Source organism: Triticum urartu, chromosome 5A (genome assembly GCF_056163025.1).
Source record: "Triticum urartu cultivar PI428250 chromosome 5A, HENAU_Tu73, whole genome shotgun sequence".
Taxonomy (NCBI): Eukaryota; Viridiplantae; Streptophyta; class Magnoliopsida; order Poales; family Poaceae; genus Triticum; species Triticum urartu.
The window spans coordinates 187,762,389-187,786,461 of NC_141877.1; the positions used below are offsets into that span (position 1 = coordinate 187,762,389).

General features: G+C 55.6%; 2 protein-coding genes across 2 annotated transcripts; both read right to left on the bottom strand.

Moving 5' to 3' along the window:
- Window positions 1-19,100: 19,100 nt before the first annotated feature.
- On the bottom strand, window positions 19,101-19,568 carry LOC147970754 (uncharacterized). The gene has a single exon (XM_087523607.1). The coding sequence runs from the start codon at window positions 19,566-19,568 to the stop codon at window positions 19,101-19,103; it is 468 nt and encodes a 155-aa protein (XP_087379733.1).
- A 537-nt stretch (window positions 19,569-20,105) lies between these two features.
- LOC147970755 (uncharacterized) lies at window positions 20,106-20,855 on the bottom strand. Its single transcript, XM_087523608.1, has one exon. It carries the CDS (start codon window positions 20,853-20,855, stop codon window positions 20,106-20,108), a length of 750 nt encoding a protein of 249 aa, XP_087379734.1.
- Window positions 20,856-24,073: the final 3,218 nt, after the last annotated feature.

A 24,073-nucleotide genomic window follows, 5' to 3' on the forward strand; every position in this document is an offset into this window, starting at 1 on the left:
TAAGAATAATCACAGTGAATATCCTGGAGGTAGAACCGTCCCAGGGATACTTGATAATTCAAATAATACAAATGGTTAGCCATAATAATAATCATCATAGGTCACATGTCATGATCAATGTTCTGGTTTAGTAGTTTTTCCTCCGAAGACCAACACTAAGACCGACACTTGACCCATCCCAGACTGTAGTCCTTAACCATGGACACGGCTATTCAAATAGATATAATCTCTGCAGAGGGTGTACTCTTTACCCACGAGTAACGGATTCCTTTGGTCCATCAGGACTAATTTTGTTTACGGTCTTTTAATTGAAAACACACTTGACCTGCACACACACTAGCTTAACTTACCGGTGTCTGGAAGAACCCACGACGCTCGTTAAGCAAAACTCTAAGTGGGGAGGCTACAACCTCGATTAGCATGGGATCACAAAATTTATAACGTACGCAAACTAGTGGAGCTACCCCCTCGGCTCCAACCGTAAACACCCATGCCCCCGGACTAGGTGGCATGTCTACCGGAGGCCGCCAGTGTCCCCCACCATGGAATCTCTGTACGGTGTGTGCTAAGAAGGGGTTGACAACTTACTGAACCGTACCCTACCGGTGGCAGGGACAAGTGGTAGTACGAGACAAGTATGGGGGTTACTGGAACAAGACTCGATCTACGGTCGACTCAGGAGGTTAAAGCATCACCTGCATGATTAGCATAACAAATGTACTCCACACCAACAGACAGAATCACCACTCATCATACCATACCATGCCCTACTGACTATACTTGTTTCAACGAAATATCAGTAACAAGCCCGTGTCTACCCAAGACAGAGATTTTCCCGGACTCCTTCCGGTAGGCATGAGAGGTAGACGAGGGTGATTACTATCACAAGCATATCACTTTCCAACAGCAAGAGTCTTTATCATGCACTCATGAGCATGATCACATTGTCACATAAAATAGCAAATACTCCGTGTCATATCAAACAACACACAACAATATTATGCCAGTGTTCAGAATGCTTGCCTTCAAGTTGTGGAGATGCAGGGTGCATTCCAAAACTTTTGAAAGTTTTCTTCTCTCTCCATAATCCTATTAAAAAAATTAAATTAACACATAGTTTCAAAACAGTACAAAAAAAAGTTGTTCGGAAAATTTTCAAATAAATATGAAAATAAACTAGAGAAAAATTGAGAAACAACAGAAAAAGAATCAGGTCCATTGAAGTTGTGGTTTAGAAACTAGAGCTAGTCAAAGTTTAGTCAAAACTCTGTTTTTAAATAAAACAGAAAAAGAAAAACGGTTCGAATAAGAATACGTTTTCGAGACGGAGGAGACGTACTTCTGGGTTTACGTTTCCACTTAAACAAGCACAGGCCGTCGCTGTATCACTGACAGTGGGACCATCGGGCCCACTAGTCAGGTTTGACCAGTCGCCGCGCCTCCTCCCTCCTTTTTCCGAGCGGAGGCGGAGCTCCGGTCGACCAACGCCGGCGATTGGCGGCTCCTTGCGGGGCTCCGACGGCGGGAATAGGTTCACCGCTCTAGGACGATCCTCTCGGTGGTCGAGAGGGTCGCGAGGATGAAGGGGGTCACCGGCGGCGAGCTCTGCGGTGGACGGCATCTTCAGGAACCATTGGGTCTCGGCCTACGGTGGCTCCCAGTCGAAGCTGAGAGGTTGGGCGGCTCTGCACAGTCGAGGGGAGTCAGATGGTGGTGCTGGAAGGACTAGGAAGGCGCTGCACGTGACGGACGGGACCGGAGTGTGGCGGCGGCCGAACTGACCGGAGACGAGGAAGAAGGCCTCCCTCCCTCAATTGCTGGCGGTGGGGGCTCTAGAGGGATGGCCCGAGGTCGTCTGAGGGTCTGGTTGAGCACGGGGGTCTCCTATTTATAGGGAAGGGAGGTTGGTTCCGCCGACTGCCGAGGATAAGACCGGCGAACCGCCATTCTGTAGCCAAGGGGCGCATGGTGGCGACGGGTGCTAGCGGACGGGCTCGAGGATGAGATCGTCCTGCTCCTGGGACAGCTGGCGCGCTGGAGTGGCTCGGGCGGCGCCATCCATGGCAGAGCCTGGCGGAACGGCCGTGGCGGCTTGCGGTGGTGGCGCTGTGGGGTGCCAGGAGGGGGCCAGGGCGACTCTGCGACGAGAGAGGGGTCGGGCGTGCTGGCGGCGAGTGGTAAAGGATCAGAACGGACGCGGGGAGGGCGGCAGCGAGACACGGCGTCTCAGGTGCACACACGTGCAAAACCGCGCTCTGGACGCGCCCAGAGCACACACGCCATGTGTTCAGCAAAATGCTAAAGCATGCTAGGGGGCCTGGATATGAGGCTGGGAATTAACAGGGCCAGGTTAGAGGTAGCTAGGAGCTTAGTGGACATGGTTGTTGGATTAGGGGATCAAGTTCGTAATGCAAACTAAAAACTATGTCAAATCTGGCCATGCACACAAGGTGCTCGACAGAATGCCATGGGCATCTGGGCATCCCTTCTGGTGGCCAAGATCTCCAGATCAGAGTCTCTTTAGATGTAGGTGATGGTGGCATGGTTAGTTTGGCAAGACCAGAAACTTGTTAGTGCATGTTTTTGAGAAAACCAAATCTGGACAGAAAATAGAGGTCATTAATGCATGGAGCAAAAATATTCAAATGGTTCCCAAATCCTGGACTTAAGGGTTTGGTAGGGTGTACTTCAAGCAGGACAAATCCCAAGGCAACAAGAGCAAGATAAAATATGTTGCAGTACAAATCACCAAACTGGAACAGAATGAAGATGAGGATGGTTTGCTCAAATTTTCCAAAGAACACCAATGGGTTTTTGCATTGAAATGAATTATATACTTCCACTGACATCACCAAATTTTTATGTAATTTTAAAGAAATATTTAAATAGGTTGTAGTGCAAACTACAAACTGAACCAGATTTGAAAACTTGAGGTAGGGCTCAAAATCCCCAAATGATTAAGAGAGGTTCTTGCATAAAAGTGATTTAGGAACATCACATGTCATCCCCAAATTTTGGTGGAATTTTTAAATGAATCTATCACAGGGTTGTAGTGCAAATGGGACTCTAAAACTTATGAGAAACCATTTTAAAATAAATAAAGCTTAGGAAAATAATTATAGAAATAATTCCACTGATAAAAGAAATGTTCTTGAGTATGCACTCAAGTACAAAATTATTTTTTTGAAAAGTTTCCATTTGGAGGGAAAAACTCCACCATTCAGAAGAAAGAAGTGGTTCTGAATTCAAAAGATAAATCCAGAAAATAAAAATTTAATTTCCTGGCAAAATTTTAATTAATAAATCATGGTTAAAATTTTGGGGTGTTACAACACTACCCCCTTAAGAAAAATCTCGTCCTCGAGATTTGCTAAGGACATAATTTGCAAAAAGATTACTCGTACCATGTGGCAATCGTAACATGGAAAACAGATACATCACACACATGATAGGGGGGGTCACATTAGAATCGCTAACTAAGGTGCAACTGTGGTGTACTAGCGAGGTAACCGATTAGGTGATAAAAGAACGTGCGGTCTTGTATTTAGCGTATGCGTCTTGTGAGTCGTATAACGCGAGGGCATGCAGATTAAATTTTTTTGTTGGAAAACATTTTTCATTTCAGTGGTCTTTTAAGAAAAACCTTACCATGAAATTTGCCATAATGAAAAAAATTGATTTTCGATCACAAGCATCAACATCTACTAAGACAATATATTCATACAGAGAATTTAAAAACACATCATAGGTATCACAAGAAGCAGTCAAAAGCTACACAAACTCACACAATTACGACGCTGACGGTTGAGGTAATACGCTATAGGTCACGAGGAAATATTCATCGTAGTGGGATATATCCTTCGTCTATTCGGAGCGGATGGGGGACTCACAAAAGGCGTCTCTCTTAGTCTGGCCTCAGGGTTCTGCTAGTGGCGACTAGGGTTTTACAGAGCAAGGGTTTGGAGAAAACCCATGGTACTGTGGTAAAAAATCCCATAATTATATTTAATAAAATCCCCCAGGGTTGCATCTGGGGTCTGTATATGAATCCCAAGGTACGACCTAAAAAAATTGGCTGTGAAGGCAATGCACAAGGTGAGGGATGCTTGGTAAGGTCACGGAGTGGCCTCATGTATAGCATCTGGGCTAGATGACATATCATGTTGTGGGGGCAATATTAATTGTTGGTTTGGTTCTCTAGTGGTCAGGGTCATTGTCACAGATATATATATATATATATATATATATATATATATATCGCCAAATGCAATGTATTACTGCGGTTGTCGGCTAGGGCAAACTTTCCCTTTATATAAAGAGAGCGGAGTCTTCCTTCGCATGCTTGCGAATGGGGCAACTCAGGTGTCGATCACGGGTGTGTAGTTTACTGGGCTAGTCTGATAGGTTGGGCACCGACTGCCAAAAGCTGTCGAGGTCACTGTGTGGGCTATCGGGTAGGATAAGCTTGGTTGCTGTGAGGTTAAGGTCTGGTGGGTTGGTTAACCTACGTTTATTGACCCGGCTAAGATAGGATTAGCCAATGGTCAGCCTGGCTCTGATACCAAGGTTGTCAGGACCGGATTTCTAGGATATAAATTTCCCAGTCAATGGTCCTTGTGCTCACCAGCCCCAGGATTACTGTTAGCTGATGAGACCCAATCTTGATATAGAAATTCCAAACAAAATATAAAATATGTCGTGCAAGACCATTCTGGTCTATGAGTACAACAAAAGTTTTCTAATGGTTGACGGCGGAAGCGGTTTGCGGATCATCAACGTTTATGGGACTCCATTTCCCACAGGAATAGCTGACCTGGATAACTCCTATCTTCGTGCGGCTGCTATCTCCATTTGCCTAGGTTCCGGGGCTGTCATCGCAGCGCTCCTCTCCAAGCAAGAAATCTGGCCAAGACAATAGCCAGGGACGCCAGTGAGTACTTTGAATGTACTCGCAAACATTATGAACATAGGTATAATATAACAGATGTTAATCATGTTCTAAAATATTCCGTGATCACTTAGTCAGTCACGAAATAAAATTCATCATGCACGTAGACAGGTTGTTCATATAAAACATGAATAATCAATCAGAAAATAAAATGCACTGATCGGGTGTCTGAAGCGATGCCTCGAAAGGATAATAATATAAAGCATGCCTCAGTCGGGCGTCTGAGCGACGCCACATAAAGGGCTTATAAAGAAACTAAATAACAAACGTGCCTCAATCGGGCGTCTGTGCAACGCCCCATAAAGGGCTTATAAAAAACTAAATAACAAACATGCCACAGTCGGGTGTCTGTGCAACGCCACATAAAGGGCTTATAAGGAAAATAAATAACAAACAAGCCTCAGTCGGGCGTCCCAACGACACCACATAAAGGGCTTATAAGAATAATCACAGTGAATATCCTGGAGGTAGAACCGTCCCAGGGATACTTGATAATTCAAATAATACAAATGGTTAGTCCATAATAATAATCATCATATTCATCATAGGTCACATGTCATGATCAATGTTCTGGTTTAGTAGTTTTTCCTCCGAAGACCGACACTAAGACCAACACTTGACCCATCCCAGGCTATAGTCCTTAACCATGGACATGGCTATTCGAATAGATATAATCTCTGTAGAGGGTCTACTCTTTACCCACGAGTAACGGATTCCTTTAGTCCATCGGGACTAATTCTGTTTACGTTCTTTTAATTGAAAACACACCTGACCTGCACACACCAGCTTAACTTACCGGTGTCTGGAATCACCCACGACGCCCGTTAAGCAAAACTCTATGTTGGGAGGCTACAACCTTGATTAGCATGGGATCACAAAATTTATAACGCACGCAAACTAGGGGAGCTACCCCCTCGGCTCCAACCGGAAACACCCATGCCCTCGGACCAGGTGGCATGTCTACCAGAGGCCGCTGGTATCCCCCACCATGTCCTCTCTGTACGGTGTGTGCTAAGAAGGGGTTGACAACTTACTGAACCGTACCCTACCGGTGGCAGGGACAAGTGGTAGTACGAGACAAGTATGGGGGTTACTGGAACAAGACTCGATCTACGGTCGACTCAGGAGGTTAAAGCATCACCTGCATGATTAGCATAACAAATATACTCCACACCAACAGACAGAATCACCACTCACCATAACATACCATGCCCTACTGACTATACTCGTTTCAACGAAATATCAGTAACAAGCTCGTGTCTACCCAAGACAGAGATTTTCCCGGACTCCTTCCGGTAGGCATGAGAGGTAGACGAGGGTGATTACTATCACAAGCATATCAATTTCCAACAGCAAAAGTCTTTATCATGCACTCATGAGCATGATCACATTGTCACATAAAATAGCAAATACTCCGTGTCATATCAAACAACACACAACAATATTATGCCAGGGTTCAGAATGCTTGCCTTCAAGTTGTGGAGAGGCAGGGTGCATTCCAAAACTTTTGAAAGTTTTCTTCTCTCTCCATAATCCTATTTTAAAAAAAATTAAATTAACACATAGTTTCAAAATAGTACAAAAAAAGTTGCTCGGAAACTTTTCAAACAAATATGAATATAAACTAGACAAAATTTGAGAAACAGCAGAAAAAGAATCAGGTCCATTGGAGCTGTGGTTTAGAAACTAGAGCCAGTCAAAGTTTAGTCAAAACTCTATTTTTAAATAAAACAGAAAAAGAAAAACGGTTCGAATAAGAATACATTTTCGAGACGGAGGATACATACTTCTGGGTTTACGTTTCCACTTAAACCAGCGCAGGCCGTTGCTGTATCACTGACAGTGGGTCCATCGGGCCCACTAGTCTGGTTTGACCAGTCGCGGCGCCTCCTGCCTCCTCTGTCCGAGCGGAGGCGGAGCTCCGGTCGACCAACGCCGGCGATTGGCGGCTCCTCGCGGGGCTCTGACGGCGGGAACAGGTTCACCATTCTAGGACGATCCTCTCGATGGTCGAGAGGGTCACGGGGACAAAGGGGGTCACCGGCGGCGAGCTCTGCTGCGAACGACATCTTCGGGAACCATTGGATCTCGGCCTATGGTGGCTCCCAGTCGAAGCTGAGAGGTTGGGCGGCTCCGCACGGTCGAGGGGAGTCGGATGGTTGCGCTGGAAGGACTAGGAAGGCCCTGCACGTGACGGACGGGACCGGAGTGTGGCGGCGGCCGAACTGACCGGAGACGAGGAAGAAGGCCTCCCTCCGTCGATTGCTGGATGTGGGGGCTCTAGAGCGATGGCCCGAGGTCGTCTGAGGGTCTGGTTGAGCACGGGGGTCTCCTATTTATAGGGAAGGGAGGTTGGTTCCGCCGACTGCCGAGGATAAGACCGGCGAACCACCGTTCTGTAGCCAAGGGGCACGTGGCGGCGACGGGCGCTAGCGGACGGGCTCGAGGATGAGATCGTCCTGCTCCTGGAGCAGCTGGCACGCTGGAGTGGCTCGGGCGGCACCGTCCATGGCAGAGGCTGGCGGAACGGCAATGGCGGCTTGTAGTGGTGGCACTGTGGGGTGCTAGGAGGGGGGCAGGGCGACTCCGCGACAAGAGAGGGGTCGAGCGCGTTGGCGGCGAGTGGTAAAGGATCAGAACGGGCGCGGGGAGGGTGGCGTCTCGGGCGCACACACGTGCAAAACCGCGCTCTGGCCGCGCCCAGAGCACGCACGCCATGTGTTCGGCAAAATGCTAAAGCATGCTAGGGGGCCTGGATGAGGCTGGGAATTAACAGGGCCAGGTTTGAGGTAGCTAGGAGCTTAGTGGACATGGTTGTTGGATCAGGGGATCAAGTTCGTAATGCAAACTAAAAACTATGTCAAATCTGGCCATGCACACAAGGTGCTCGACAGAATGCCATGGGCATCTGGGCATCCCTTCTGGTGGCCAAAATCTCCAGATCAGAGTCTCTTTAGATGTAGGTGATGGTGGCAAGGTTAGTTTGGCAAGACCAGAAACTTGTTAGTGCAAGTTTTTGAGAAAACCAAATCTGGACAGAAAATAAAGGTCATTAATTCATGGATCAATAATATTCAAATGGTTCCCAAATCCTGGACTTAAGGGTTTGGTAGGGTGTACTTCAAGCAGGACAAATCCCAAGGCAACAAGAGCAAGATAAAATATGGTTGCAGTACAAATCACCAAACTGGACCAGAATGAAGATGAGGATGGTTTGCTCAAATTTTCCGAAGAACACCAATCGGTTTTTGCATTGAAATGAATTATATACTTCCACTGACATCACCAAATTTTTATGTAATTTTTAAAGAAATATTTAAATAGGTTGTAGTGCAAACTACAAACTGAACCAGATTTGAAAACTTGAGGTGGGCTCAAAATCCCCAAATGATTAAGAGAGTTTCTTGCATAAAAGTGATTTAGGAACATCACATGTCATCCCCAAATTTTGGTGGAATTTTTAAATGAATCTATGAAAGGGTTGTAGTGCAAATGGGACTCTAAAACTTATGAGAAACCATTTTAAAATAAATAAAGCTTAGGAAAATAATTATAGAAATAATTCCACTGATAAAAGAAATGTTCTTGAGTATGCACTCAAGTCCAAAATTATTTTTTTGAAAAGTTTCCATTTGGAGGGAAAAACTCCACCATTCAGAAGAAAGGTTCTGAATTCATAAGATAAATCCAGAAAATAAAAATTTATTTTCCTGGCAAAATTTTAATTAATAAATCATGGTTAAAATTTTGGGGTGTTACAAGTGCGGTCAGGGTGGTCCTCGGCGTCAAAGATGAGGGGCGTGCTAGACCACTTCAGCGGCTTCTGAGCGTCGAACGACGGCTCTGCTGCTGTAATCTCACGCACCCACTGCTTGAGCTGTCGGTGAGAGGTATACAGCAAGGCGTCGCCATCGACGCACATGGCCTCCGTAGCCTTCTGGAACCCTTGCTCACCAGACTCGTTGTCCTCGTCGTGATCGTCGTCTTCTTGTTTCTTGTTGCGGCCCCGGGCGGGCCTCTCTTGCTAGTTGTCCTTGCCGGGGCGGCCTCCTTGGCCACCATGCTTCTTGACGGATCCCTCAGCATCGTCCTGGTCCTTCTGATTGTCCCGCCTTTCGTACTCAGCCTTTTCCTTCTCGGCAAGCAGCTCGACTTGTCGGTAGTTCTGGAGGTCGTGGCCCTTGGTGCGGTGGATCTTGCAGTATTGTTTGCTGGAGCTTCCTCGCTTGTCGGTAGTCGCCAGGCCCCGGCAGGCGGCGCACCTGGCAATCTCCTTGTCGGGGGCGTCTGCCTTGACCTTCTTGCCGGCACCGGTATTGTCAGATCCCTCAACGGCAAGCACGGCCTTGCCTTAGCGTTTCCTGTTGCCACGCCGGCTCTTCTTCGTCGGGGTGGCGGCATCTTCATCAGTAGAGTCGGTTTCCACGCCGGCGTCTTCGCCAGGGTACTTCCTTCCCTCTTCAGCCCGGGCGCACCTATCAGCCAGAACGTAGAGCTCGACCACATCCTTAACCTTGGTCATCGCTAGCTCCTCGCGCATCTTGCGATTGCGTACGTTCTGGTGGAACGCGCTAATCACAGCGGCGGGATGAACGTCGGGGATGTTGTACTGCACCCGGCTGAATCTCTGAATGTACTTGGGCATGGTCTCCCCTTCCTTCTGGGGAATGATATGCAGATCACTGGCCTGGCCATGAGCTTGGTGGCCTCCTGTGAAGGCGCCAACGAACTCATGGCAAAGATCTGACCAGGAAGAAATGGAATCCACCAGCAAGTGCATCAACCAAGACATCACATTGGGCTTGAGCGCCAGCGGGAAATAGTTGGCAAGCACCTTGTCGTCGCGAGCCCCAGCGGCCTGCATCATGATGGTGTAGATGCTGAGGAACTCGGATGGGTGGGTCTTGCTGGTGTACTTCTCGCGGACGTCGGGCTTGAACATGCGGTGGGACGGCCACTGGAACTGCCTCAGCTCACGGGTAAAAGCCGGGCAGCCCAGCTCGCAAGGTAGGCCACCGGGGCCCCCCGGTGCCGGGTGGTCCATAGCGGGTCCCGCCCGCTTGTCCGACTGGCGGCGCGTTTCGCACCGGCGCTCGACAGTGGTTCGAGCGTCTTCGTGAGCTCGCTCCCGAAGGACCTGGCGCTGGTCACGGAGGGTCCACGGGTCGGACGACGCTATGGAGATGTAATCGAAAGCATCGTCGTGACAGGCCGACACCCGAGGCAGCTGGCGAGGAGGAGGAGAGTGCACCGTGGCCGCAGCTCCCCCAGTCCTCCCAGCGCCAGCATGTGGTGGCTCGGTGGAGCACCGGCCTGAGGGCCCCGCCAGTCGCGGATCGTCTTTGTTTGCGACGGCGATGAGGCTTCGGGTGGTGGCCCTCCACTCGTCGAGCTTCTCCGCAGCAGGAGGGAAGTCGAGGAGCAGCTGTGCACGCGCCAAAGCTTCCGCTGGCATGGGCGGCGACAGCTGCGTGGATCGCGGCGTGCTTCGACTTCTAACTACGTTAGAAGGAGCTCCGTCACAACCCAGCAGCTGCGCGCCATTTTCGCCAGCGCTTCGGCGAGCGTGCTGAACCCCCTCATCTTGTCGATGACGCACAGGGCTCTTCCCATGGCGGTGCCCAGGGTCACCATCGTGGTGACGCTGCTCGGCGCGCAAACCATGGGAAGAACGCGCGGTGCTCGCCGGTGTAGGCGTCCTAGAGGTCGCCGTGCCGCCCGGAGTTGGCACAACGACGCCCCTGGAGGGCCCCGCGCCGCCTGCGGGGGGGCCCAGCTCCGTCCTTGGATCCGGCGACGTGTGGCCGCTCGCCAGGCTCCGACCGCCTGGGTGATGCTGGTGCTCGCGGGCCGCGGCCCGGGTCCTGGCTGCGACCGGTCTACTGCTCGTCCGCACCGGCACGGGTTGTTCGGCTCCCAACGAATCGACCGCCGTGGACATCCTCTTCTTAGGGTCCATGGCGATGAAGAACTGCTAGGCCAACTACTAGACCAAATTCTCACAATTGCGCCCCTTGCCTGGCGTGCCAAGGATGTCGGTGTGGAACGACACCTATGGGATCACAAGAATCCCTACTACGGTTACTGGGGCACAGGGTTGCGAGGAGAGTAGGGCTAGTAGACAGCACAAGGATCATTTACCCAGGTTCGGGCCGCGAGGATGGGTAAAACCCTAGTCCTGCTTTGGTGGGTGTATTTCTGAGAGTTCTTGAGCTCTCGAACTAGCTGTGGTCAGCGTTTGGTTCGAAAGAGCCGAATGCCCCTCCTCGTAGCCTCGGGCCTCCTTTTATAGGAAAAAAGGGGTGGCCATAGTGCCATACAGGAGGTGGAAAGGTCTACAGTGGCACGAGGTTATCCCTCGTATTACAGGACAAGGTGCATTTAATGCATCGCTTAGGTGTCCTCTTACTTTATCGGGGACAGGGCGAGGCCCGTCCCGTCCGTCACAGCTCCTCCTCGCTTCGACACACGCCTCGGCCAGGGATGCATGCGGTGCCATGTAGGCAGGCAGGCAGCTGAGTTGGCGCGGTGGTGGAGCCTTCACGAAGATCTGCATGCCGCCACGCAGGCGCTTAATGAGTTGGCCTGGGAGATGCATGTTGCCACGCTGGTGCCCGCCCAGCTGGTTGGGCTGGCAGCTGCATGTGAACGGCGGTGGAAGCTTGTTTGACGTGGGCTTGGCGGTGGCCTTGCCAGGTCTTTGGTGAGGGCCTTGCCGGGTGGCCCGGCAAGGGTCTCGCCGTGGCGTGTTGTCGTCCCTGGCAAGGATCTTGCTGGGTGTCTGGTGGCCTTCCTCGGCAAGGATCTTGCCGAGAATCGTCGTCTTCTAATCTGATCTTGAATATGTCTTCACAAAGATCTGCATGCCACCACAGGGCTGCCTTCCCGAGCCCTAGCCCCACGCTGATGATGGCACTGGGGGCCGTGGGCTTAAGGGTGGCTCGCTCTGTTGGTGCGAGGCGAGCTGTCCCGGCAAGAGTCTTGTCGGGGCCGCTGAGGCCACCCGGCAAGGGTCTTGCCGGGGGAACTTGCTTCGTCCCTCTGCTCTTTATGGTCTTGGCCTTGGCGTTGCTTTGATTGTCTTGGGCATCAATCTTACCTTGGCTCACCTCCCTCGTTCTGCTTGGTGTGGACGTGGGCGCGGCTCTGACTGCCCGTGCACAGGAAAAGGGGTACAAAGATGTGCCCCTATTTTTGTACACCGACAAGTCTTGATCTCACGGATGTGAGATTGCTGAGTCCTTGTGACTCACGGATACTTCCAAACAGTTGCAGGTGTTGATGATACCAGTGCAGGTGACGCAACCGAGCTCAGGTGGGAGCTTGATGAAGATCTTGATCATTGTTATGCATCTTTTCCGGTTGGCCAGTAGTGGTGCCCAGTTGGGATGATCGGGGATCTAGCATTTGGGGTTGTCTTCCTTTATTTTAGTTCCATAGTCGGACCTTTGATTGTACTCTGGATGATGTATGTTTAACTTGTATTTGTTTGAAGTAGCGATTGTAAGCCAACTGTCGTGGTGGGCACACGACAGATGCCAAGGGATGGCTAAAGATAGGAGGAGGCTCGAGGGCACTAGTGGGCTCCAGAGGCGGGGTTTGCATGAGCAAGGACGGGACGCAAGACATACCCAGGTTCGGGGCTCTCCGGAGAGATAACACCCCTAGTCCTGCCGAGTGTGGTTTATATGTAACAGTACAAAGCTGCTCCTAGAGCTGTGGGGAGGAAGAAGGAGGTCCGGCCGAGGTTTATTCTGCTCCATCTCCTCGGGTGTCGCTTGCTAGGTGTGTGTGATCGACTGCGTGAATGAAGTGGAGGGTTCCCGTATGCATGGGGGCTCCTAGGGGTTTTATAGGTAAAAACAAGGGTAATGTTACAAGGCCATAGGGCCAGGTTATCAGTGTCCGGGAACCCGGTGCTGGGACCCGCCGGGTACCAGGGCTCACCGGGTTCTCTAGACGCGGGCCCCACGCGCCTAGGGGGCACTGTGTGCCGTATTGTCGATCGTCAGGGCGTGGCCGAGTTGAGTCAGCTACAGTGGTGTTCCGTCAGGTCGCCACTTGTTGGCGTCATTGGTCACACCGTGGCACTGTTGCTATGCCAGACCTAGTCAGCGGGTAGGCGTAGGGCACTGTAGCCATGCCGGCCCTAGTCAGCGGGTAGGTGGAGGGCACTGTTGCCTCGTCCGGCTGACCAGAGGCATGGGCGGGGTACTGTGGCTTTGATCATTAGCTGGCGGAGACTCGTCCCATCGTACGGCTGGGATGGGACGGCCGCTGATCCTCGGCCGAGTTCGGAGAACACGCCAAGGGCAGTGCCGGCTTGCTGGAGAAATCTTGAGCTTGGTTGTTGGGGCCGAGTTGAGGAGTCTGGGCGAGTCGGCCTGCTTGGCCGGGTCGAGCGACATGGCCGAGTCGAGCAACTCGGCCAGGGTCGGGCCGGGTTGAGGGGCGATGCAGGCCCCGTTGTTTTTGAAAAGGATCCGGGTTCCGTTGCCTGCCTGGGGTTCATCCCCCCGACAGTAGTCCCCGAAGCTGTGAAGGTCCGCCGTCTTCAGATGGGTGGGCCTTCGCAGTTCCCCCCCCCCCTTTGCAGAGGCAAACTTGGTGACCGCCGGGTCCGGCAACACCCACTGTGTGACGGCTTCCGGAAGCCGGATCACGGCATCTTGGTCATGGCGGGAAACCAAGGAGCTCGACGAATCTTGGGCAATCTTCTGGGCTTCGCGCGGCCGCCACGTGGAGCCTGGGAGCCGGAAGGGCCTAACAGGCCACGCGTGCGATAGGACGGGGCGACGCCCTGGGGCCCGCCGCTGCGCGCCCTTGGCCTACGCGTGTGGATTTATTGGGGTGTCCGTAGGTCGGTTGCCATTCTCCAGGCAGTTATTAAGTGCGTACATGCGCACTTATTTCGGGGAAGTGGGAGGGGCAAGCGCAAACGATCCACCTTCCCCACGGTTCGAATCATGGCCTATAAATTGGGGGCAAGGGGGTGGTGGAGATCATTCATGCTCGCGCTCCCCTGCCTCTTCATCCTCCCTCTGTTTCCGACGGTCGCCGCTAGCTGCGACGCCTACCGTCCTAAGCAGGGCTTTCTTGCCATCTTCCTTTCCTTCTCCTTCTTCTTCTTCGCGCACGGGTTGATGGCGCTGCCATCAGGGTCGTGGATGGGCTCGACCGTCACCCTTGACGACATCGCCTACCTCCGCGACACCAGGCGCCTACCGAGGGCGGAGGAGGTCGAAGCGTGTCTCCCGCAAGGCGAGCAGGAGCCGCGGCCCAGGGGTTCGGAGCGGGTGGTCTTCCTGCCGCACTTCAAGCACGGGTTCGGGCTGCCCGCGAGCGGCTTCTTCCGCAAGTTTCTGGAGTTCTTTGGGCTCTAGCCCCATCATCTTGGCACCGACGCGATCGTGCAGCTATCTGGCTTCGTCACCCTCTGCGAGGGGTACCTGGGGGTCGAGCCTTCGTTCGACCTCTCGGTGCGCTTCTTCTCTCTGAAGTAGGAGGGGCCGAAGGCCGGAGAGTTGTCCGAGTGCGGGGTGGCCGTCATCACCAAGCGGTTGGGCGCCGACTGCCCGAAGGTGCCACTGGAGGATTATGCCAAGAAATGGCAAAATTCCTTCTTCTACGTCCGCAGTCTTGGCGAGGACCGCATCAACCTCCCTCTGTTCATCAACTCGCCGCCGTGGGGGAAGTTGAACTGGAGGTACTACCCCAAGCACCCGTCGCAGGAGGTGCTCAACTTGTGCGAGCGGGTGTCGGTGATGAAGGAGCGGGAGGGGCTCACCGGCACCGACCTCATCACCGCCTTCATCGTTCAGCGGGTGCTGCCATTACAGCAGCGTAGCCGTCTCATCGGCCAGATGGCCGGCCTCCAAGATCCCAACCGCATGGCAAACACGCGGCTGGCGGCGGACTAAGTCGCACGCCGGGTCAATGACATCTCCAAGGCCAACTTGGGGGTTGACTGGGCGTTCGGGAAGGTCCCGTACAGCCGTGCGAACCCGGCACCGTTGGTGAGTCCCTGATCTCCATACTTGGCTGCTACTTATCTTCTTGTTTGTCCCGACGTGACGTGAGAGGTGCTTCTGAACACCATCTGACATCCTTATGACCGGGCACGGGCGCAGGTGGGGTGGGATGCGTCGGAGGAGCCTGAGGCCCATGACAGAGGGGAGGCGGCGGCCGCCGATACGGGCACAGGGCGCCGAGTAGGTGAGTCTTGTTTACATTCCTTGAGTCACCGGTCGTGGGATGGCTTCGGAAATTTTGATGCGAGCTGTTGATGCAGCGTCACCGAATGGAGGACGCGGCGGCGCAGCTGGGGCCGGGTCGTCTCGGGGGTCGGGGACGGCGCGGTGCCCGCACGGGAAGGATATCGTCTCGCCGCGGAAACCATCCATGAAGCGCGCGGCGGACCTGGCTGGAGGCACGAAGCCGCCCGCCAAGAGGAGGCGCGACCCTCCGTGGGAGAGGGTGGCGAGGCCCGAAGTTCCGGTGGTGTCGGGTTAAGTGATTTTTTGTGTTCGAGCTGAGTTGCTGAGCGGCCCCGCTCGACCCGGCGTAATTATTTTTGTCTTGTGCTTCAGGTCGCCGATTTCGCTGGAACTGGCAGCGGCGGATGCCGCGTCCTCCGAGGGCACCGCGTTCCGGAGGAGTCGATCCGGCACTACCGACTAGGACGAGGACAAGGACGAGGCGATGGTGAATCCGGACCTTAGTCTGGACCCAGCCGATGCTGAGGGCCTGGCCTGGCGGGATCGGAACCGGGCCGAGGCGGAGCTGGCGGCAGTGTCGACCCAGGCCTGGGTCAGAGCCGCGACGGCGTGGGCGCAAGACGGCGAGGAGCCGGCATGGCCGGAGATGCCGGCGGAGACGGTGGCGGCGACGACAGTCTTCGTGCCGGCGTCGGCAAGGGAGCACGGCCAAGGCGGCCATGCGGACGCGATGGACCTCGACCGGGAGGTCGTGGTTGTCGAGGACGACACCCCACCGCGGACCGACGTGGTCGAGCGGGAGGGGACCAAAGGAAGCGGCGGCATTGCCGTCTTGGAGGAGACGACACGGGCAGCGCCGGAGGGGGTGTCATGGGCGCCAGCGGGCGAGGCGCCGCTGGTGGTGGAGCCTCAAGCCGCTCTGCCCACCGAGCCGGTGTCGGTGCCGGGAAGGGCGCTGGAGAAGGCACCAGCTTCAGGGGAGGCGTCCAGCTGAGGGCACGCCCTAGCGATCAGGGCCGGAGTACGCCGGGCTGCCGAGCCGCGAGCGTCGCGGAGCGGGACTAGCGAGGTCCCCTTCGAACCTCTGACCCAGGAGGAGGCGGCGATGGCCTTCGTGACCCGTCTCCTGCGAGGGCAGACGGACCGGATCCAGGCCTTCGTCCAGGACAAGGTCGAGGCGACGCAGGAACTGGAGCGCGGCGTCTTCATAAGTTTCCATCTGCGCTCTGCTTTTTCTTTCTCCATCATTTTCCTTTTCGTGGGGGAGCGTCAGCGCACCCACTGGGTGTAGCCCCCGAGATTCAGGCCAACTGCATGGCAGTTGGGCCGAATCTTATCTTGCCGGCTTGGCTGATTGTTTCCTCTTGTAGCAACTTGACTCCTACCGGGTCAACGTCTTCAACCGGCTACTTGAGATGCATCGGTGTCTCAAGGAGGGGCTCGCCGCCAAGGAGGAGGAGCTCCGCGTCGTGACAGGTATTTCTTCCTCATGCTCTTTTCTAGTGGGGGCGCGCTAGCGCACCCACTGGGTGTAGCCCCCGAGATTCGGCCCAACTGTGTAGCAGTTGGGTCGAATCTTAAAACAGTACTTTGTTGCTGAGTTTTTTCTTCTGCAGCCGAGGTGCTATCTTGGAACACCCAGCTGATTCGGGCCGGTTTTCGCTATGACCATCTTGTCGCGAACGTCAGCCGGCTCGGGGCTGAGGTGGAGACAGCGAAGGCGGAGGCGACTAGGGCCCGGCAGGCGCTTGACGAAGCCAGCCAGCTGCGGGAGAAACTGGCGGGAGACAAGAGCCGCCTCGAGGCTGAGGTGGAGCGCCTCAGGGCAGAGGCCGCCAAGGTCGTGGAGGCGCAGCAGGCCCTTGTCGAGGCAGACCAGCAGCGCGGCAAGCTGGCCGACGACAAGGGGCAACTCTAGGCCGAGGTGGGGCGCTTGAAGGCGCTGGTGGCCACGGCGGAGGAGACCCGGCTGGGGGAGACCCGGCTCCGTGAGGAGGCCATGAAGGCGGCCGAGGACAAGGACGTTGAGCTGAAGGCGGCCCTTGCCAAGGCCGCTGACCTGGAGAAGGCGCTGGAGGAGCGTGACCGCACCATCGCCCGGGAGCGGCGCGGTACATTGCTCTAAGCGGAGCACCTGGAAGAGTCCTTCTCCAGTAAGTGCTTTTCTTTGGTTTTGTTGTTGTTGCCGGGTTGGGACTCCGGCCTCTCTTCCTTAGTAGTTTTCTTCTGACTTGCTTTTCTTCTTGACAGGGACCTTCCCGGAGACGCTCCCGCTGGCGGAGGAGGTCGTCCGCTTTTAGAGAGACCCATAGGGAATCGTGGGTTCCGGGACCGACCCGAATGTGGCCTGGACCTTCCTGGAGATCGTGACCGCCGCTCAGGCCCGCCTGCAGATCCTGAGCGACCAGATGGGGTGGCTTTCTTAGGCCAGCACGACGATGATGGCGGCCCTCTGGTCGGGTTCCGTTGCGCCGGGTAGCTTCACGCGACTGGCGCGGTGGTTGGAGGCGGGCCCGGACCGTCTTCACGAGTGGTGGGTTTCCGCTGCTTGCGCCGGCGCCGAGATGGCGCTTCGGTTCACGGTATCATGGCATCCGGACTTGGCGCTGGATGCGTTGATGGGCCAGTGAGCCGGCTCGGAGAGCCAGCTGCAGGCGGAGGCTGGACGGATCGCCACCCGGGACAGCTACATCGTCGGGTTCGTCTTCCATGACGAGTTCCAGCCGGAGCGGTCAGAGGATGGCGGAGTTGTGCCCGTTGAGGACTACGGCCTTCTTATGGACGACCCGGAGGGCAGCTCCGAGGAGATGGACGTCTACCATGACGCGGATGCCGAGGAGGAGGATATCGGCACCTCTGCGGACCCGACCGCTGCGCGCTCTGGCGGAGGCAATGCCTGATTTCTTTTAACTTGTAGAAAATTTCTATTAGGTAGCACGTCCACCCACCCACTGGGGGTTGACTAGGTGTAATGAATTCTGGCCTTGGGCCTGTTTAAATTTATGATGTATGAGTTGTGTGAATGTTTGCGCCTTTGCTTCTCGTTTTTGGAGATGTTTTCTTGCGACTGCCTCCCTTTGGTTATCACCCCTGCGAGTCTGACGGCCAGGGCTCTGGTCCGTGACAAGGGGTTCTACCTTTGAGAGGAACGTGTAGTACTTGGGCTTTTGAAACGTTGGACGTGAGCGAAACACCCACTGGGCCGGCGGCGGCAATCCGGCGGGCCGGGTTGGCGAGCAGTCGGTCGTGTGGTAACTTAAAGTCGTGCGGCCGGGTCGAGCGATCCGGCGATATGCAGAAACTTCATGGATGCCTGCGCTTTCGCTTTTCGTTTTTAGGGCTATTTTCCTGTTACTTTCCCTCTTTGGGCTCCCCCCCCCCCCCCCCCGCGCGAGTCTGACGACCAAGGCTTTGGTCCATGACAAGGGGTTCGGCTTTTAAAAGGAGCATTCAATACTTAGTCTTTCAAAATGCTAAGCGCGAGCGAAACACCCACTGGGCCGGCTGGCGGCCATCCGGCGGGCCGGCTTGGCGAGCTACCAGTCGTGCGGTAACTTAAAGGGGCGTGGCCGGGTTAGGCGACCCGGCGGTTCTTGACTTAGTGTTCATGGCGCTCTGGTGCTTTCGTTCTCATGCGCTTGCCAGCCCGCAGTCGAAGCCGGATCTGCAGCTTAGGGCGAAGCAAGAAGCTATGGCGATCCAACGCTGAGAACCGCTAAGAGAAAAAAAATGGCGAGTGGCCAAGCCGACCAGCCCCCTAGCCCCCGGGTCGAGCCAATCGACCTAGTGGCCGGGTTCGGCTTAAGCTTTTAAAGTGGTGCACAAATGTAGAGACACGATAGCTTGGTCTCAAAAGGGGCAGCCCCCGAGCGTCGTCCGAGAACCCCATAGTTTTGAGATGATTACAAAAGATGGTGATACGTACGTGTTCATAGCTAACTGTAAAACGGGTGGAGTAGCTCCGCGTTCCATGGCCGGATTGTTTCTTCGCCGGCTGTGTCTCTCTTGTGCTTGTTTGACTTGCGGGCGTCGATGAGGTAGTAGGCGTTGCGATCGCATAGGGCCTTGCTGACGATGAAGGGGCCCTCCCATGGGGAGGACAGCTTGTGCTGGCCAGTCTGCTGCTGGATGAGTCGGAGGACGAGGTCTCCTTCTTTGAAAGCAAGGGGCTTGATCTTCTTACTGTGGTAGTGCCTCAGACATTGCTGGTAGATGGCTGAGCGACTGAGCGCTAGGAGACGTGCTTCTTCGAGCAAGACGACGCCGTCTTCGCGGGCTTCTTTTTCTTCGGCTTCTGTGTACATCGTGACGCGCAGCGAGTCGAACTCGACATTGATCGGGATGACGGCTTCTGCTCCGTACACGCGGAAGAACGGGGTGAACCCGGTCGACCGGTTAGGCATGGTGCGGACACTCTAGAGAACAGCCAGCGACTCGTCGAGCCAGCTGCCGGGATAACGAACGAGTGGCTCGACGAGCCGCGGCTTGATGCCGGATAGGATGAGGCCGTTGGCCCGCTCGAACTGGCCGTTGGACCGTGAATGTGCAACGGAGGCCAGGTCGAGGTGGATGCCGGAGACGGAGCAGTACTGCGCGAGCGCGCCCTTGGCGAAGTTGGTGTCGTTGTCCGTGATGATGCTATTCGGCATGCCGTAGCGCACCGCAATGTCGTTGATGAATCGAACGGCCATTGGACCATCCAGCTTCTTGCTCGGCCTTGCCTCGATCCACTTGGTGAATTTGTCCACTGCCACCAACAAGTGCGTCATGCTGCCTCGAGCCGTCTTGAAGGGTCCCACCATGTTGAGTCCCCTAGCCGTGAAGGGCCAGGCGATCGGGATGGTCCAGAGTGCCGACGGCGGCTGGTGGCTGCACTTGCTGAAGTGTTGGCATCCCTCGCACTTGAGGACGAGCGACTCAGCGTCTTCGAGGGCCGTGGCCTAGTAGAAACCATAGAGGAAAGCCTTGGCCACCAGGGACTGCGAGGCGGCATGGTGCCCACACTCGCCCTGGTGTATGTCGAGGAGGATCTCAATGCCCATGTCCTGTTCAAAGCAGTGTTGGAACACGCCGGTGGAGCTGCGCTTGACGAGCTCGTTGTTGATAATGCTGTAGGCGGACGCTTGGCGCTGTACTTGCCGAGCTTCGGTCTCGTCCATGGGGAGGACCCCATTTTCCAGGAACTCTAAAATGGGCAGGGCCCAGGACGGTGCCACAACCCCGATGAGGACGGTCATCGCGACGGGTTCCGGGGTGGCAGCCCCTGAGCCGGGTTCAGCGGCCCCACGGCCGGGTTGAGGTGCGGTCGGGCTGGCCGGAGCAATCCCCTGGCCGGGTTGAGGGGCGGTCGGGTCGGTCGGAGCAGTCCCCGGGCCAGGTTGAGGCGCGGCCGGGTCGGTCGGAGCAGTCCCCGGGTCGGGTTGAAGCGCGGCCGGGTTGGTCGGAGCAGTCCCCGGGGCGGGTTGAGGCGCGGCCAGGTCGTCTGGGACATGGATGGACTCGGAGTCCGGAGACGTCTTGACGGACGGCTTGTGCAGGTGCTCGAGAGAGACGCTGGACGGAATGGACTGCCGGGACGAGGCGATTTTGGCGAGCGCGGCCGCTTCATTCTCCATGCGCGGGACGTGGAGGAACTCGTAGCCCTCGAAAAACCCAGACAACTTCTGGACGAGGAAGTTGTAGCTCGCCATGTTGGAGTCGTGGGCGTCCCACTCGCTTGAGCACTACTGGACTACCAAGTCCGACTTGCCAAACCACAGGATTCGCCGGATGCCGAGTTCCTTGGCATGCCGGAGGCCGTGCACAAGGGCTTCGTACTCGGTGATGTTGTTGGAGGCGGCGAAGTGGATCTGTAATGCATACTTGAGCCGGTCGCCCTTGGGGGAGGACAGCACGATGCCGCCCCCTAGGCCGAGTCGCATCTTCGAGCCATCGAAGTGCATGCGCCAGTGCGTCGAGTCTAGCGGCGGCGGCAGGTACTGGGTCTTAGTCCAGTCGACGAGGATGTTGGCCAAAGCCTAGGACTTGATCATAGTGCGGGGCTCATAGAAGATGGTGTGGCCGGCTAGCTCGAGCGCCCACTTGGCGACCCGGCCAGAGGCATCCCGACACCCGATGATCTCGCCGAGAGGGGCCGTGCTGACCACGGTGACGACATGTTCTTGGAAGTATTGCTTCAGCTTCTTGGCGGTGAAGTACACGCCGTAATACATTTTCTGGTAGTGCGGGTAGTTCTGCTTCGAGGCAGAGAGCACCTCGCTCAGGTAGTAGACGGGACGCTAGACGGCTTGAACCTTGTCCTTCTCTGGTCACTCGACCACCATCACCGTGCTGACCGGCCGCGAGGTCGCAGCGACATAGAGCAACAACGTCTCCTTCTCGGCCGGGGCGGCCAGGACAGGTGCGGTAGAGAGCATGCGTTTGGGATCCCGGAAGGCTTCGTCTGCCTGGTCGTTCCACTCGAATGGCGTTGTCTTCTTCATCAGCTGATACAAGGGCAAGGCCCTCTCGCCCAGCCGGCTGAGAAACCGGCTGACCGAGGCCAAGCTGCCGGTGAACTTCTGGACATTGCGCATCGCTCGATGGCCTTGATCTTCTCCGAGTTCGCCTCAATGCCGCGCTCCGAGACGAGGAAGCCGAGTAGCTTTCCAGCCGGGACGCCAAAAACGCATTTTTCCGGGTTGAGCTTGACCTTGTATTCGCGCAGGTTGGCAAAGGTTTCCTTCAAATCGTCGAGGAGCGTGAGGTGCTGCTTGGTCTTCACCATGATGTCGTCCACGTAGACGTGGATGTTGCGGCCGAGTTGCGGCAGCAAGCATTTCTGCATGCAGCGCTGGAAGGTGGCGCCGGCGTTCTTCAAGCTGAACGACAAGCTGATGTAGCAATACGCCTTGAAAGGTGTGATGAAGGACGTCTTCAGGGCATCGGCCGGGTCCAGCTTGATCTGATGATAGCCGGAGTAAGCATCCCAGAAGGACAGGAGCTCGCACCCGGCGGTGGAGTCGATGACTTGGTCGATCCGTGGGAGGGCGAATAGGTCTTTGGGGCAGGCCTTCTTCAGGATGGTGTAATCGATACACATGCGCCGGGTCTTGTTCTTTTTCAGGACGAGGACTGGGTTGGCCAGCCACTCAGGGTGAAATAGTTCCATGATGAAGCCGGCCGCCAAGAGCTTGGCGACCTCTTCATCGATGGTCCTTCTCTTCTCTTCGGAAAAGCGTCGCAGGGGTTGACAGACAGGCTTGGCGTCCTTGCGGACGTGGAGTTTGTGCTCGGCGTACTTCCTCGGGATACCCGGCATGTCCTTGGGGGTCCATGCAAAATATCCCAATTCTCATGAAGGAAGTCGACGAGCTCGCCTTCCTATTTGTTGTCTAGGCGGGTGCCCACGACAACGTACTTGCTGTAGCTGGGATCCTCTGGATTCAGCTTTACCTTCTTGGTCTCTTTGGAGGCTTTGAACGCGGCCTCATCGGTCGGGATCTGGGTGGCCGATGCCTCCTGGGCCAAGGCGACGATCCGGTCGAGTTGGCGCCGCTCCTCGGCTAGCTTGGCGTCATCTCGGGCGCAGTCCAGGGACTTGCAGTAGTCGCCGGTGATGGTGATGAGGCCCTTCGGACCCGGCAGCTTCATCTTCAGGTAGGCTTAGTGGGGGACCGCCATGAACTTGCCGAGCGCGGGCCTACCCAGCAGTGCGTGGTACGCGCTGGACAGGTCCACCACCCCAAACCAGATCGACTCGCGTCGGAAGTGGCTGTTGTCACCGAATAGGACATCGAGCCGGATCCAGCCGATCGAGGAGCAGGAGAGGCTAGGAACGATGCTGTGGAAGATCGTCCGGGTCGGTTCTAGGTCCTTGGCCTCGAGGCCGAGCTTGGTCATGGTATCGCGGTAGAGAATGTTGATGCTGCTGCCGCCGTCAACGAGAACCCGGGAGAACTTGCACGTGCGTCGGGGCGCGATGATGGTGGGGCCGAGCACGAGAGCGTAACCACCCGGGCTCGGCATGACGGCAGGGTGGTCTTTCCATGTCCAGGTGAACGAGCGCTCCGACCAATGCATCTACTCCATCTTGGCTGGGATGACGGTGCTCACCTCCTGCCGAAGGAGGTGCTCGCTGCGCTTGTCATCGCCGAGGCTGGTGAAGACGACGTAGGTCGCGTTCTGGGCTGGGTAGGGGTCATCGCGTATCGCGGCGGCTTGCGAAGGCGGTGGTGGAGGCGGGGGGCGGCTGCCCTGATCCCGGAGCCGGAGCTGGAGGCGGCGGGATGTCGCCCCTGGCAATGCGCTTGGTGATGGTGCACTATCGAAGCGTGTGCGGAGACGGCCTCGCGCCGCTGTCGTGCTTGCAACCAGCGTCGAGCATCTCCTCGAAACTCATGGCAGGCTGCCATGCCATTTTGCCGGTGTTCCGACGTTTGGCGGCCGGGTCGGCCGCGGGCGCCTGCTCGGTGGCCGCGACGAGTCGGTTGTCGTAGCGCTGAGCCGGTTGATCGGCTTTGCGCTTGTTGTTTGGCTGGTTGTGATACTGCCAGCTTCCCTCACCAGCCGGCTTCGGAGGCGGCAACGGCCTTGCCTTGCTGTCTTCGTCCAGTGCCACCTGGATCTTCATGGCGGAGTCGGCGTTAGCGTCCTTGTCCGCTGTTACCATGAGTGCCTCCATAGTGGCCGGCTCGGAGCACAAGAGCTTGTGTTTGAGGAGGGTGCCGTCTCGGCACCCGTTGACGAAGTATTGGGTGGGTTAAACTTCATGGACACCCTCACAGCTGTTCCCGAGCTCGGTCCAGCCTGCGAGGTACTCGTGGCCGGTTTCCACCGGCCCTGCATGCACATGGCGAGCTGACTCAGGCGGCCGGGTCGCTTGTAGGTGTCGGTGAAGTTGCGCATGAAAGCCTGCTCGAAGTCGACC

What these genes read in the sequence shown, in the direction of transcription:
- LOC147970755 (XM_087523608.1), bottom strand. Translation starts at nt 20,855, where the DNA reads ATGGCGAGCTACAACTTCCTCGTCCAGAAGTTGTCTGGGTTTTTCGAG.
- LOC147970754 (XM_087523607.1), bottom strand. Translation starts at nt 19,568, where the DNA reads ATGCCTAACCGGTCGACCGGGTTCACCCCGTTCTTCCGCGTGTACGGA.